General features: G+C 39.1%; 1 protein-coding gene across 2 annotated transcripts in view; it reads right to left on the minus strand.

Moving 5' to 3' along the window:
- The window catches only part of stxbp5l (syntaxin binding protein 5 like), a 142,687-nt gene that overhangs the window by 67,434 nt on the left and 59,384 nt on the right, over nt 1-15,869 (minus strand). For both annotated transcript variants that reach the window (XM_022740794.1, XM_022740793.1), the window contains exons 3-4: nt 6,967-7,048; nt 2,239-2,339 (exon numbers count right to left, since the gene is read on the minus strand). In XM_022740794.1, the coding sequence (XP_022596515.1) occupies nt 2,239-2,339; nt 6,967-7,048 (183 nt within the window). The remainder of the gene's footprint in view (nt 1-2,238; nt 2,340-6,966; nt 7,049-15,869) is intronic.

The raw sequence follows: 15,869 nt of genomic DNA on the forward strand, positions 1-15,869 counted from the left end.
GTGTTGTTTTTGGCTATGATAGTTCAACTCAGTTGGTGTTACGTGCACCATGGCAGCTGTGACCAGGAAAAGTGAGGTCTGGAAATACTTTGATGTAAAAGACGACCATAACGTGCAGCGCAAGATATGTGGTGTTAAACTTGCATATCATGTTCTCCGACAGCCAAACAGGAGGCTTGGTCGGGAAGGTCTGTGTCCGACTGGAAACACAAGCTTAACATAAATTCAGCTTGTGTTTCCGGTCGGACATGGACCTCCCATATTTCTTTTTTTTACGGTAAAAATTTATTTATACATAATTTGTGAGTAATCGAGTAAATGTTCATAAGGTAATGAGAGTACTCGAATATAGAAGTTACTGAAAATGCCCATCCTTAGGAGAGAGTGGACATGCCAAATTACCAAACACACTCAGGGTCTTCTCAGCTTCAGTCACTCACACTGGATCTGGCCCTCCCACAGCTAGCCAGCCAGGATTCCTGCAGTGGTCATGTTTTTCCCAGCTCATTGAGCACTTCTGTCCCATTGCATCTTAGCTGTCGGGGGAAAAGTAAAGCAGCAGTAACAACCTGTCCTCTGACCTCCAGGACCCTCAAGTGGTGTCAAAAAAAAAAGAAGAAAAAGAAAAACATATAGAGTGGAGAGCTCCAAAACAGGAGTTGTCTGTGTCATTGCTGGTGGCGCATCATACTCAGCTACATCTGCCAAAGCCCAACAACAAAATTAATGCTCTTGACATTTCAAACACCTTTGCAGAAGTTGTTCAATTGACCCATAATAATGATTAGATTCAATCCATCAACCATCACATCCAGGCCGACTTCGTTAATTAACCAACATCCTGTAGAAATATTCCACTAGCTCTCTCTGCTGGTGGAAGTTCGTAGTGATCATCTGAAAGCTAGCTCATGTAGCTCAGTGGTTTAGGTGGTAACATCTAACATGTCAAAGGAGATGGATTCAGCTGCCTGAGAACCACTCGGAAATCATCTCTCAGAGGCCTGTGGTGGTGGTAGTGGGGCTGTCTCACAGATGGAGTCAGATGGAGTTACCAGCTGAGATGGAAGCGTGAGTTTCCAGCCAGTGGATCTTCTTTCTATGGTTTATCAGACATGGTGAAAAAGGAGCAGAGTCAGAGTCAGAGGCAGGACAGAGGAGTTGGCCTCATCTGCTCAACACTGCTCGTCAACTCTGTCTGCTGTCTTCCAAACTGAGTTGATTAAATGTGTCCTCCTGGTGGAGGAGCTCTGACCACTGCCGATGCTCTAGCTGAAGTTGGTCCAGCAGCCAATATCTGCTGGGTGGTGTGAGTAGGGGTCTTTCTGGGGCACAGAGGGCACTGCCTAGTGGCATCAGTGATTTCTGAAAGAGCTCTCTGAGGAATAAATTTGTTAAATAAGGGATTTCAATTTTCTTGGCGGATTGTGATTTTATCTCTAAGAGTTATAACTGAGAACTACCCAAACATTTTGTCACTTTCTACAATGGAGAATTCATCATAAAAACATTGACTATTAATAATTAGGTGAAGGGCTCTCTCCCTCTCTGTGAACAAGGGTTAAGGGTTCCTGGTGAAAAGCTGTAAAACTCCCCACGTTTCAGACTGCTCATCAATGATGGATGATTATTATATTGATGGCCATTATCAAAGGCACAGCATCAACACTGGAGGTGTGGACACACATGCGTGCAAACTGCAGTAGCAGCTCAGTGAGGTATCCGTCATGCACAGGTGAGGTGGTGTGAAGTGGTGTGGCACTAGTTTTAGCCACTTTGCCTTTGCGAGCTTCTCGAAATTAGGTATGTTCAGTGGGGTGATGTTGTTGTCAGTGTCTGATTAAGTGTATTTTTGATCACCACAGAATCGGATATATGTGAGACTGGTCAGCCAGTCACCGGTCATGGCCAATCAAACCGAAAACTGGCTGATTCCAATTGCCAGCCGGTCAAGCTCTAGTCAGGATGCTGAAGATGAGAGGATGCAGAATGCAGTGTCATGTTTAGTTCATCTCTCACAGCCTGACTCTGTATATAGAATTTTTAATGCGTGCTGCCAGTAAGACGGGTGTTTAAGGCTATAGACTCCTGTACCAGCAATTGAATATTCTGGTCTAGGGTAGTCACATCCATTTTTCACTGGAAGGTTTGTGGTGTGTTTTCATATACTGTATGAGCATGTGTGCTACATCCTGTCTACACAAATGTTTGCATATTTTATCTAGTGGAATCGATGCTTACCTCTCTCTGTTGAATTTGAGTGAATGGAGGACAGCCGGCCGCCTCTGACGCAGGTTCCACAAGTGTAGCGTGTCATCTGCACAGGCTGTGACCAACGCTCCCTAAAGTACAAAGAAAGAAAAAGGAATATCAGTACTGAATCATTTCAGGGACACAGAGGACACCTTGCCTTTTGGATTTAACACAAATCCTGTAGTGCTGATAGACAAGACTGTGAAAGATTGGACAAACTGCAAACAACACAGTAGATTTGAGGAGCAAGGCACTGAAGACGAACACATCCAAAGCGAATATTTGGCAACAATAACATGACGTAAGTAGAATAGCACACATGTAAAAGATAAAATAGCTAAAATGAAACAATTAGCATAATAATGCATTCTTCCAAAAGAAGGAAGCTCAGTCATCATATGAAACTGAAGGAAAACTGAGAGGAAAATGACAAATCAGTTTCAAATGATGTCAGCTGGTTTCAGCCCTACTTCTGAGGACAGCAAATTGTAATTTCAGTGTAATTCCAAATGCGGTTTTGCTACCAGGGCGTCGCTTTAAACACTGGAGCCCAGGGAGAATTAGCTTTAGATTATAAATTTAATCATGGGATTAAAGACTGTACAGCGCCAGGGAGGATGAAAACATTGCTTCCCACTGTTTTCCATATTGGTGAATGTTTTCCCTTCACTCTCCATGGAGAAAAATATTTGTTGCACAATCTCTGTTATTTAAAGGTAAATATTAAACAGAGAGATGTAATGCTAACCAGGCTGAACACACACACACACACACACACACACACACACACACACACACACACTTGTCTATAATTATCTCCTGTAGCTGTTCAAATGCTAGCCATACATTTGATCATCTTTGATGAAAGAAAGATCAATTACAGTCAGATAAAAAAGTCTTATATTACTATTGTCTGGTAAAAAAAAAAATCTTCTGCCCTGCCCAGGATCTAAATAAGAATGAATGACTGTAACTTTTAAGCTCCAAATTTTCAAAGTGATAAATGAAGGCCTGTTCAAGACAAATCATTTATCTTCCTGAAACAAATCAACAGAGAAGAAATAATTAATCAAACAACATAATTATTTGAGCATTTATCGCCTACTACCCCCTAGTTTGTTTGGCACCCTCTCTCCATGTAAAAGGTTATGTTGCTGCTTATCTGTGTCAACTTTGACTGATGGGGGATCGATGATGATGATAACCTGGCGCGTTCATAAAATTATACTGGATATGATTGTGTTTTCTTTCTTTGTTTTTCTTTCTTACATAATCTTACCTTATCAAGACTATGCTTCTGCCTCATCTTGTCATGTAATATAATTGCACCCTGCTGGGATTAAAAGTATTTCATTTTAGTGGGATTATTAAATTCCCATTAGCTTGTGCTCCACTTTACCCTAAATGTGTAAACATTCATGAAGAAGGTAATTTATTTTTTTGGGTTCATCTCTCTGTTTCTGGTGGCATTTACTTATATGAAGCTCATTTGATTAATGATGTCTCAAGGTGTTGTTGGTTTGTCTCATTATTTCTTTCTAACGTACTGGCACTTATTTATTCTCAATCACAGTTTTTCTTGGTCTGACATTGAGATGACAATTTTGTGTGTATTTAGGTGGCGTATAATTTGTCTTTATCTTATCCTCATTTCATTTAATAAGCCATTCTGCAACTCATATTTATCCAGACATCACATTCTTTGCACAAATTTAGTCAGATAGTATTTGCTTGACTTGTAGCTGCAACTGTTCTACTTTTTTTTACTATTGACACAATAAATTCATTTCTACACTATGTTTCTATTTCTCTATTTGTCTCTATTCTATAATTTATTTTTATCTAGCAAACTGATCATCTCAAATGCAAGTACTATAGACTGGACATTAAACAAAGTACTGAAAGATATTTAATGATTCACTGAGCTGTGTGCTACCTGCTGGTTGAAGCTTACACAACATACGGAGGTTTACAAAGGAGAGATAAATCTAACGGAGCTGAGAGATGATGTGATGGACCTAAATAGAGATAATTCAGCACAGACTTGCTAGCCTTACTCAACATCAAGTTCCATAATCCTTTCTGTCACTTCTATAGAACCACTAATCACTTCACAAACACAAAAGGATCATTTTGGAGATTGAAGCATGCATAGGAGGAGAGAGTGAAATGGAGTGAGAGGAGGTGGAGCAGCAGCTAATGAAGAAATCATATCAGATGGGGAGAAGAGAGAACAGGAGAGGCAAACAGGGTGAGAGCCGGGTCTGCAACTCCATTATGGTATAATTTTCTTGACGTCTTGATGGCAACACAGGCAAGACAACCAGGTGCAGTTACAGTACACTTTACCCTGTATCTCATGATTTCTGCCGATTTTTATATTTGTTTTAAGGTATACATTCACCAATAAATATCTCTCTGCTGACCCATCCTTCCTCCCTCAGCACGACTGAGGGAGGAAGGATCTTTTTTTCTTCCCCACCACTAAACCTCATCTGATACCAACTTTCAGCAGCCCCCTCAGCCTCTTTAGATGTATTATTCATCACGCAAAGTAATGAATTCAGAATAGGCAAACAAACGCATTAATTAGCCTATTCATACCCTCCACATTGTGGCAGAAAAAAAAAATCTCTCCTCACATAAAATATCGAGAGAGGCTTACACGGATAACATTGTATGAGATTATGACTGCATAATAAACCCGTTGGTGACTAGATATGAATTACGTGACTAAAGTGTGATATAGAGACGAGAGAAACAAAGCTTAACATTCACAGGAACCTGCAAGTTCATATGTCTAATGTGAGTAAATCTTTACACCTTACACACATTGAATCCAAGAGAGGGCACTGACATACAGCACTGCTATTAGCCAACCTGTCAAACGACGCAAAGACCGACAGTAGTCACTGTGAGGGGTGTGTATGCACACATGTAGCACACAAACACACACTCCTATTTGCACATGCACAAACAAAACTATAAACACACACACACACACATAACATACAACACAAGTCACTAAGTCTCAAACCCATACACACATACTGATCCACACACAAAGTTAATACCTGTCTGTCTCTCTCACACACACACACACACACACACACACACACACACACACACCCTTCGTCAGACCCATCCACATCTATTTGCCTCAGACACATCACAAGTAGGCCAATGAGTGATGGAGAAGTGGGCTGAAAGAGCCAGTGGGCTTAAAAAGAAATAGAGTGGGTACAGAAAAAAAGCAGAGCGGCAGGAAGAACACACAGATTACAGCAGAATAAAGGAGAAACAAGAAAGCGTAACACAGAGGGGAGAGACAGCTCTGTGTTCCAGATCCGTGTGACTTGGCTTCTGCTCTTTAACATAAGGACCCCTGTATTTCTATAATACACCTACAGTATTGTGTTAGTAAACAAAATATAGCATTAAACTGGAGCGCACTGACGAAGCTCCTCCTAAAGTCTTAAAACAAACCACTTGACGCAGAGCACTGCCATGTGTCAGCCCACACAGTGCTAGTCTGTCAGGAGAAAAGCAGACAGTGAGGGAAAACAGTTTTAAAGGCAAAGAGGACGAACTCTGTGTATTTGAGCAAATAATGATCGTAACATTCCTTTAATTTAAGTGGTTCACTGTGCAGTGTTTATTCTCCTGTGTTCTCTATGTCATCAGCTCCTCCACATGAAACAACCGTGATTTTATAACTGATTTAGTAAACCACTCCATAGGATTGGATGCCAAAAGGTCTCTACCCAAATACGTCAATATGTGCTTTCAAAGACATGGATTTCTTTCTCAAGTTCACCCTTCTATTAACTGAGTAAAATCCATCCACTGAATTTCAAACCAAAGCCCGCTACAGTCAAGAACAATAACACTGATGTGAAACTGAACGCATCACTCATGCAGTCACATGAGATTGTTCCCAGGGTGCACCGAGATTATAATTTTCTGATTTTCAAATCTGCTTTCTAGCAACCCATGTCTGTCCCCGCTCACTAAGTGCTTTCCAACAGGTGAATTGAGATATTTCCTACTGATACAACTTGATTTCTGGCAACTGTTTCCCACTGAACAATATAAAACCTCAGTCACATCTTCTGACTTAAATTCTGATTTAAGTGATAAGTGATCATATGGTCTCCATTTTACAATCTAACTCTGCAGCAATTACCATAATTTTACACTGATAGACCTCTAACAGAGACCAGAAAGAATTGTAACAGCAGAAACTGTAACTGCAGAACTTGCTTCACAATTAAGTCCTCTGTGAGATGCTGTTTTTGCTTTATTTGTTCAATGAATTTCAGGTGTTAGATATTGGAGGACACTAAGCCTGGGATTATTTATTATCAACAAATCCCATAAAATAAGAAATAATGACTGCACAATTAATGAAAGCTACTAACATGCAGCTACAGAGTCATAATTCCAATCTACTATCCATTCAATTAATTCAACCCCACTGTCATCCAAAAACTATTGAAAAGGGTAATTATCATCATCATTATGGTCATCAGCAAAATCCAAAATAATAAGCTTTGATTAAGACGACTGATCCAAGGTTGTTGGTAACATGGTTAAGATCATTCATTCAAAATCCAATAAACTCTAAAATTCAGGCAAACACAAACACTTCAGGACAGTCAATCAGATTTTTAAAAACACAGCTTTAAGACCGGATTGTAATGGAGTCTGTCTTACCTCATTGATGAGGAACTGCAGTTGAAGAACAGCTGCTCCGCTCTCATGTTGACAATAGCAGTCCACCCCAGGTCGTCCCAGTCTGATGGCATCACAGAGTCAAGGAAGTGTGTACAAAAATGCACTATGGATATATCAACACAACACAGCCAAAAAAGTAAATATCTGTATGTTTCTTTAAGAGTGAGAGGCAACATCCAATCAACACTTATGTAGGTATTTTACTGTTACGGCCAGTGCCCAAAAATAGGTTTCTTCACCTGCTATAATGTACAGTCCCTGGATTTAAATATTTACTCTGGTCTTTTCTATGTTATTGATTTCATCAGCTTCTCAATGTGAAACAAGCCTTGAACAAAAAATGATATATTATTTTGTGAGGGTGTATGTGCACCAACTGTAATTGCACAGAAGCTGAAGTAGTGCCGAATGCTACAGCAACTTGTGTATAACAAGGCAGGTAATGTCAAAGGCAATGTCAAATGGAGTCATAAAGGATGACTGGATTTGAAAAAAAAAGTGGATTGTGCCGTTTGATGATTGCTGACACACTACCAACTGAGCCTCTACTCCCACCCCAGGGCATTCAAGTTCACAGTGAAACATCCACACAAGCACAGGTGAGGTGCTGTGTGTGCCTGGCTTTCTACTTCACCAGTGCAAAGGTTTCATGTCATCCAATTTACAGAAATAGATGTCTTTTAAATTTCAACCTTTAAATTTAATTCCTTGATGCTCTTATAATAAATGTGTTTTTATTTTGTTCACGTTTGTGCTTTTATTTTGTTCATGTTTTTTCATCAGACTAAATATTAGAAAACACCTTTCAGTGTAATGCAATACAATAAAACAGCTCCACAAACTACAGCCTCCAAAGTGAGCATTATTTGAACCAGCACATCTCTTAAAACAGTTATTCCCTTGCTGTTGTTGTTTTTCAGGCCTGTTAGTTGGTCTTTGAAATGCATGTGGCTAATCAGGCTAATTAGAGTTTTATTGTGGTATCATGTCATAACTTTAACGCTAAGTAGACATATGTACGTGTGTGGGGAAACCTAAAGGTAAGCCTAGCAGACAGGCGGCTCTTGTTCGCGCTATGAAATATAGTCCTGCTGGCGCCACTGACCAGGCCCAGTCATGTTCAAAATAAATAATCTGGCATTTGACATTACAAAAAACTAACAGATTAGATGTAAAAAAATAACGTCTGTCTCATTAAATTTAGAACAAACATAAAGTACACTAGTATTCTGTAAAGGGCAAGCTCAGAAATGCAAGTAGCGTATCTCACACATGTTGTCAAGAGCAGCGGAGCTTAATTAGTTGTGTTAGAGGGTAAGTAAATAAATAAAGTTCACACCAACAAATAACACTTTCAGTATATTACATGTGCAACATAATTGTAAGACTATCTGTATAAGATTTCCATCAGATAGGCGTACATCTGGTTAGGGTGTGCTATCCAATGAACACACTCTAAGGCTACTTTTACATTTTTTTTAAATGTAACGTGACCTGGAAGCCCTAGGAAAGAATTCCACTATAAAAAAATGAAACACTGAACTGCTATGTGTGATTGGTGGTAACACGGACCAACTGGGCTTTAATCTGTCCAGCAAATAAGCAGTGCAAACTAACAGCATAAATAATACATTTACTGCACACTCTCAAAAACTGACAGATGGCGATTTAACCACTGGTTGATTTTGTTATTCCATCATGTCCTTTATCCATTTCTAGTCATTTCCTTATGCGCAATAAACAACACATTCTAACTTTATATCCATGCTGAAATATACAGTGTGTACAGGAATAGTTCTGTGATCAGCAAATAAATCTACATGCAGTTTGTTTAAAGTATGGTAACCAGAGGAAGCAAAATCACCAAGCACATCCCTCAATGCAGGTGGAAATCAGCAGGAGGGGGACATGACACAACATGAAAACAGAGCCAATTGGATCTGGTTCAGGAGGAGTTATTTAATCACTACAGGTTGTTCAGAATTCAACCCTGTTGCCAATGTTGCTCAAGGTACAGCACAGATCCACATATGAGCAGTTCGGCAGTAAACAAAACGACCCTGTTGAGTCTGACCATTAATCAACTTTTAATTATTAGCTTTTAATTTATCTTTTTGTGTACAGACCTAAACCCCTTTATCTATTCATTCCAGTCATGATGCTGTGGTAGTTTGAACCAATAATAGGTAATTGGGTATCTCCGTATAAAGCTGCCAACTTTGTGGATTGTTGTAAGCCAAGCCAAGGCATAAAAAGTACTGTCTGTATGTTTGTCAGTTTGGTCTGTTTCAGTTTCCTTCTGTGTTATAATGTTGTTTCACATTATAAAAATATCATTATTTGTAATTCAAGCTGTTTTACTCAGTGACATGGTTCTTCTTATTATTATTGTTATGTCTTCAAAAATCAGGTGGATAGGCTTTCACTTTCTTCTACCCATATTGGCATAACCTTTACTTCCAGTGGACAGTTTTTATGCTACATCTCATGACTGTATGCAAGTGTTAAATGTGATAAAGTTCCTATACGAACCACATGATGTGGCTAGTTTGTAACCCCCTTCTTCTCCAGAGATTTCTATCTATCTCACTTCGCATTAACGGCTACTCACAACACCTTGCAGTTCAAGGCAACCGTACCATGTATGAGCCACAATCAAATATTTGTTCAGTTGTCTGACAGTGAAAAAATAGAGGAATATGAATATGAGTCAGAATGGAGAGTAGGAGGCTTCAGAACATAAGTGAAGTGTAACTACTGTTTTAATGTTGCACAAGTGCAAGTATTGCCAAACTCTACTCAGTAGAATTCCAATACATCAACCTTTACTTACTGTTGATATGGGAGTTCCAGATTAATAGTAATAATTTGAGACTGAACCAATATTGGCTATTTTGCCTGTTAGTTTTAGGCTGGTGCCCCTGAGGACTTTAATTCATTTTAAAGTTATTATTTAATTTATAATTTTTTTATATTAATATTTTCTAAATATATGATAACCAATAAATTGATGAACAACCGAAGGTCAAACTTATGGTGTCCTGCTCGTGAGGCAGAGCTCAGACCCAACATCATAAATTAGACAAACATAACTAAATGATAAATGCACATAACATTTGGATTTCAAACACCCAACACTAGTTATGTTCAGTAATGTTGTACATAGCAGATATGTTAGTGAATTCAATCAGAACTTCAACAGATTGATAGCATGCAGAGTGAGCACATCTCATTTCAGATTCACAATGCACTCTGAAACCAACAAGGCAGAAATTTTCAGACTGTCTTGCTAGACTGACTTATCACATCTACAACAGCAGCAGCAGCAGCACCCACGGACTCTGATATGGTGAATTGTTGAACCAGGCTGCTGATCTCAGATGCACTGGGGAAGAAGGACTCTGACAGTTCAGGTTCAAAATGCTCATGAGTTTCAGTCTTGTGTCAAAATCACTTTTAACTTCTGTAAAAAAATAAAATATATAATAATAAACAAGTATGCAACAAGTATTTCTTATGGCTGTACTTGTTTTTATTCTGAGGACCTGTTCTGGACACATTTTGGGTTTGGGTCCGTATTACATGAATACATGTAATATACATGTATTACAAATACATTGCAGGCAACCATATCCATGCGTCAGCTGTTTCAGCCAGTGTAGGTTCTATCAGATTTGAAATTAATCAATATGTTTACTTTATGTTACTGGGAAACCACAATCCCCTGTAATGAAATTCCAAAAGATTGAAGAAGGCAGGCCAAGACCAAACTCCATGAAAATGAGAAGGTTTCAGAGAAAACACAGAGCATCAAATAGAAATTCTCCAATTGATTTCTTCCCCGTCTCTCCATCTGTCATGTCTTTTTCATTCCCTCTCATTCAAATCATCCGAACCACATCAGTGAGAAAAACATGGCGAAAAAAAGAGACCTGCACTCATGCATGCACCCACGTTGAGCCACCAAACTGAAAGAAATCAGGCCTGTCCATTTGGTTACACAGTATATATGTATTTCTCCTCTGAATACTCACACAGCTGGTGACTACCAGCAGGAAAGCTTAAATAAAAAAAAGAGGCCGTTGTTTGTGAGTGTCTTATAAAGTTTCAGTCTTGAAAGTGTGAGTGAGGCCTGCCTTATATGACACAAGCCTACACTGGTGTAATTTTCTGCATCACAATCACAATCATTTGAAAGATGCTAAATAATAACATGAAAATTCAACACGTAGGAGACTGAATCTGTTCTGGCCTCCAAAGTGGTGGATGTATCAGTCAAATTATGGCAGAGACTTTTGTAATACATTACAATGCACTGACCATTGCTTAGTCCATTCACTCAACAAAGAGGAACCGGTGCATGTGTGTGAGATTCAAGGGCTGCCTTGAAAGGGAATGGTTCGCGACTGACTTAAATCATCTCTCTGTCAGTCTGCATCATTGTCTCCCTGACAGGCAAGTCTTTGTACACAACCTATTCAAATTCACATCACACTTGGGACCAACATCAAAACACATAAGATGCTGTCAAAACACAAAGCTGACGTGAAGGTGAAGTCGCCTACATCCATACAGGAGACAAACACTGTATTATTGCTAGCTGACAGGAGAGAACGCCAATGAGAAATTGTCGGAGCCGTCTGCTGTATTTGGTGATTTCTGCTTGGAAAACCAATAAGTGACAGCAAATGAAAGTTATGAAATGAAATTACAACATATGTTTTTTTTTAACAGCTTCCTTTGGTGTGAACAGCTGATGAGGCAAACCAGTGTATATATCTTTGATCACAGAACAGCTGTGTCGCACACACAACTGCACATGTACACAAGAAGACACACAAAGAAGATGTCTGTTGATGCAACTAGAGTCGTGAGATTTTAAAGGAAAGGCGGAGAGGGGGCGAATTTATTGTCAAAAGAAATGTTCAATAACTTAGTGATGTGAAATGACTCCAGTCATGTTCAGTACTGCAAATCAAATAAATCAGCTTTCCTCATCTTTATCCTCTTTTTATCCTCCTTGTGTACACCTCTTAGTGGAAGACGCACAGAAAGAAACATCACTTCTAAATCTGTGGTTATTTTCTGCTTCATAGCCTAAGCAACAGGAAAATCAGTTACAGCATGCATTAACATTTAACCAACAAACAGTTCTCGTTACGTGACACAGTTGGCTGCAAACTCGGGTCTATGTGCTGCAGCATATAATCGCATATCATTGTTTTTCCAGAGAGTGTTTCTTTTTTGTTTATAATTACACTTAACAATGATCAGCTAGAATGGAAATAAAAACCTGAGCAAAAGTGGGTTCAAGATGCACTTTACAAAAAATGCATTAAGTGCTCATCTGAGAAAAATAGATCACTTCCACAGATTCACAATTAACAAACTTTTTACCTTGAAGAGTAACCAAGGAAATAAGCTGCATGTCTGCTTCATCAAGGAGTGATAAGGGCATGAGGGTATTGTTTGCACTTTCTGCTTTAAGATAACACCTCCACAGCTATATGGCTCAAAGGACTAAAACAACTACAATTTTCTATAAATTATTATCGACTGTGGATAAACAATCAAATTAGTTTCAAACATGAATCTAGAGCAGCGCACAATAAGCTCCAATCAGAAGGGCGTATTTATCTCAGCAGGGAAGGCGACACATACAATAAGTCCAATGCTAGAAAAAAATGTTCTTATTTGTTTTGCAGTGACAAGAAGCCAAGATAACAAAGGAAGGGAGGGGGGAGGGGAACATTTTCATTTCATCACAGCATTTAATCACAGCGGTTGATTAAAATTGGCCACACCTTAATTACTTATGTAAACATTCATGCCAGTGTGAATACAGTAAGAAAAGGCCAATCAGCTGTCAATGGTAAATCAACATCACAAGGCTCTTATCTACATGATGTTTGAGGAACAAACAACAGAACTAAGCACAAGGCTCCCGTACAGTCCCCTACTTCCAGTCAGTATATAACTGGCCATACATAAAGACAAAGCAGGGGACAAAGCTGACTGTTACTTACAATAAGAACCTTAATTCACCTGCTACCTCTTTGTTCTCTACTTCAATCTTGTGCATCCTTTCACAGACTCTTGCAAATTTTCATCCACTATATCCTCTAGAGCATTTGAACTTGTTTGACTCCAACATTGTGACACAGTGCATGGCGGTACTGTTAACAATGTAGTGTACATGCCATGAACACTGATTTCCTCCATTGTGGGAATTTATGAGATAACTATATAACTCTCACACCAGAACGGCACACAGTAAATACCTACGGAACAAAAAGAGCAAAAAACAGAAACACAGGGCGTCAGTTAATCAGACACACGCACGCCGTTAAACACCTCTCTTTCACCCAAATTGTCCCTCAAAAATCAAAAACTTGCTTAACAATCTTTATAATGGTCAACGCCTCCCATTTTAGACCCTTGAGAGTACAACAATGACTTTCAAAATTGTAACAAAGGCCACTATTTTACACACAGTAAACTACTGAGAGGTTAATTGTTGAGAAAAATAGTTGACTCTATTTTAAAAAAGAGAGGGAGTAGGGATATACAGTGACAGCCATTTAAGGAACAACACTTCAGCAGAAGCCAAGCTGAGCCCAGCCTTCTTGCATCTAACAAGCCCTGAATGTTTTCAGCAAAGCCCAGAATCTCTGCTGACTCTTTCCTTGACAAGCATATACAGTAAAAGCTAAGAATATGCGATGATGCTGATAGTGATGACTTAGTGAGTAAACAAAAAATATATAATTCTACAGCTCCTTTATGCAATATTTAATTACTGTGGTGGCACTAACTGAGGAATCAGATTAAATGAGTCAGCTTCATGGCCGTGTAGAGATATTAGCTGGAAGAAAATCCATAACAGCCAAACAAACAGAGACAGAGTCAAGAATATGGCAACAGTTAAGGTCAGGATAATTCATTCATTCATTCATTCAGTATAGACCATACTAAGACCAACTCTGTCTTTGTGGCTGAACCATGTTGCCAGTCAGGTGTTATCTGCCATGTCTGGTTTCCTCTCATTCAGACAGCTGAATCACAGACTGTAACAGACCTGCAGACACCAGGTATTTTCATCTTGTTCTGTCAACTCCACACCATGTGTGTCTTATTTGAAAAATAAAGTGGATGGGGGATTTGACAGAGAAAAGACACGAGAATGCCTATTATTTACAGTATCCATAACAGTGTGGATAGTTCATGGTAAAAACTTTAAATATCACACCACAAAAAACATTAAAATATGTTTTGGGTGTTTTGGAATGCAAATGCAATCGGACAGTGCTTGACAACATGAAAGCACTGGTGTAAGTGCACCCAAGATGCATTGAGGGTGGTGGTCAGATTTTCATTGTGACCACATTGAATACAAGTGTAATTACATTGCAATGTCAATCCTCATACAGCTACATGGGTGGAAATACATAATCGCATGTGACTGTTCCAAACCGGTACGGTAGCAGCATACAACATAAATCAGCATTCTCCTCTGCTTTCGTCTTTGGCATTCCAGTTGTCAAAGACGTCTTCCTCCCCCGCCTCGAAAAGCAAGCAAACACAATAACACAGCTTCACGGATGGCTACCATCTCCATCTTCTATTTTTTTTTTTGTTTGTTTGTTTGTTGTTTTTTTTGGACCCATGCAAACGAACGAGAGGAGGATGTGACAGAACAATCAGATCTAAGGTGTAAATATAATCCGGTTAAAACCATACCTAGATACAATTCATACGAGATGCATTTAAATGTGTACACGGAGTCCATATGTTCCTACCAGATGATTCTGATATGAGTGAGAAATAAGAGCAAGCAAAAATAAATAATTGTAGTTTTTTTATGTTAAGACACCTTATGGATATGTGGTGTGATAAGACGGCTCACAAAAGCCTCATTTAACACCTTGAATAGTGTAATAACACATGGAGCATGTGATGAACACTTGTGCACAGTGTTCGTGTTCAATAGTGTAGGTGTGTTTTCTGTGCAGTGTCGGTTCATGTTTATGCTACTTCTGTAGTATGGACTGTTTTACACAAAGTTCATATGTGTATGTCAGAAAACTGTGACATCCTCTCACAACTGGAGTGATGATAAACATCAAACACTGTGGATCACAACTCTGCCACCACTTTGTTGTTTTGTTGGTATGCTGCATTGCATTCACAATTTTTTCTAAAGTTCAGTTCAGTTATTTTGTCATTGTTGTAATCAGTGGAAGGAACAAACAGTGGGTTGAAAAAATCAGAGCAACCTGAACAAATATAAAACAGACAGGTGTATGTTTTTGTAATGGTAAAATAGAGCAGGTAAAATGAATTATTCAGGGATTGTGATTGTTGGAGCCAACTCGTATTATTTTGTTACTTGTTGTTTAGTACTGTTGATTACTGCTTTCTCTTCCTGATAATTTTACTTTCAAAGAAAGGTCGATCCACAGTGCATCCGGAAAGGGTTCAGACCCGCTTCACTTTTTCACATTTTATTATGTTGCAGCCCTAAACTATTTTTTTCCATTCATCAATCTACACTCAATATCAATTGATTAGCCCAAGATGCAAGCACGCAGACCCTTTGTTATGACACTTGAAATTTAGCTCAGGTACCTGCCATTTCTCTTGGTGATTTTTGAGATGTTTGTACACCTTGGTTAGAGTTCACCTGTGGTTAATTCAGTTTGTTGAACATGATTTGGAAAGGCACACCTGCCTATATATGGCCTCATAGCTGACAGTGCATATTAGAGCAAAAAACAAGCCATGAGGAAGAAGGACCTGCCTGCAGAGCTGAGAGACAAGATTCTGTCGAGGTACAGATCTGGGGAAGGCCTAAAAAAAGGTTCATAAGAGAGCAGAGGCCT

Source organism: Seriola dumerili, unplaced genomic scaffold (assembly GCF_002260705.1).
Source record: "Seriola dumerili isolate Sdu_G_001 unplaced genomic scaffold, Sdu_1.0 BDQW01000052.1, whole genome shotgun sequence".
Taxonomy (NCBI): Eukaryota; Metazoa; Chordata; class Actinopteri; order Carangiformes; family Carangidae; genus Seriola; species Seriola dumerili.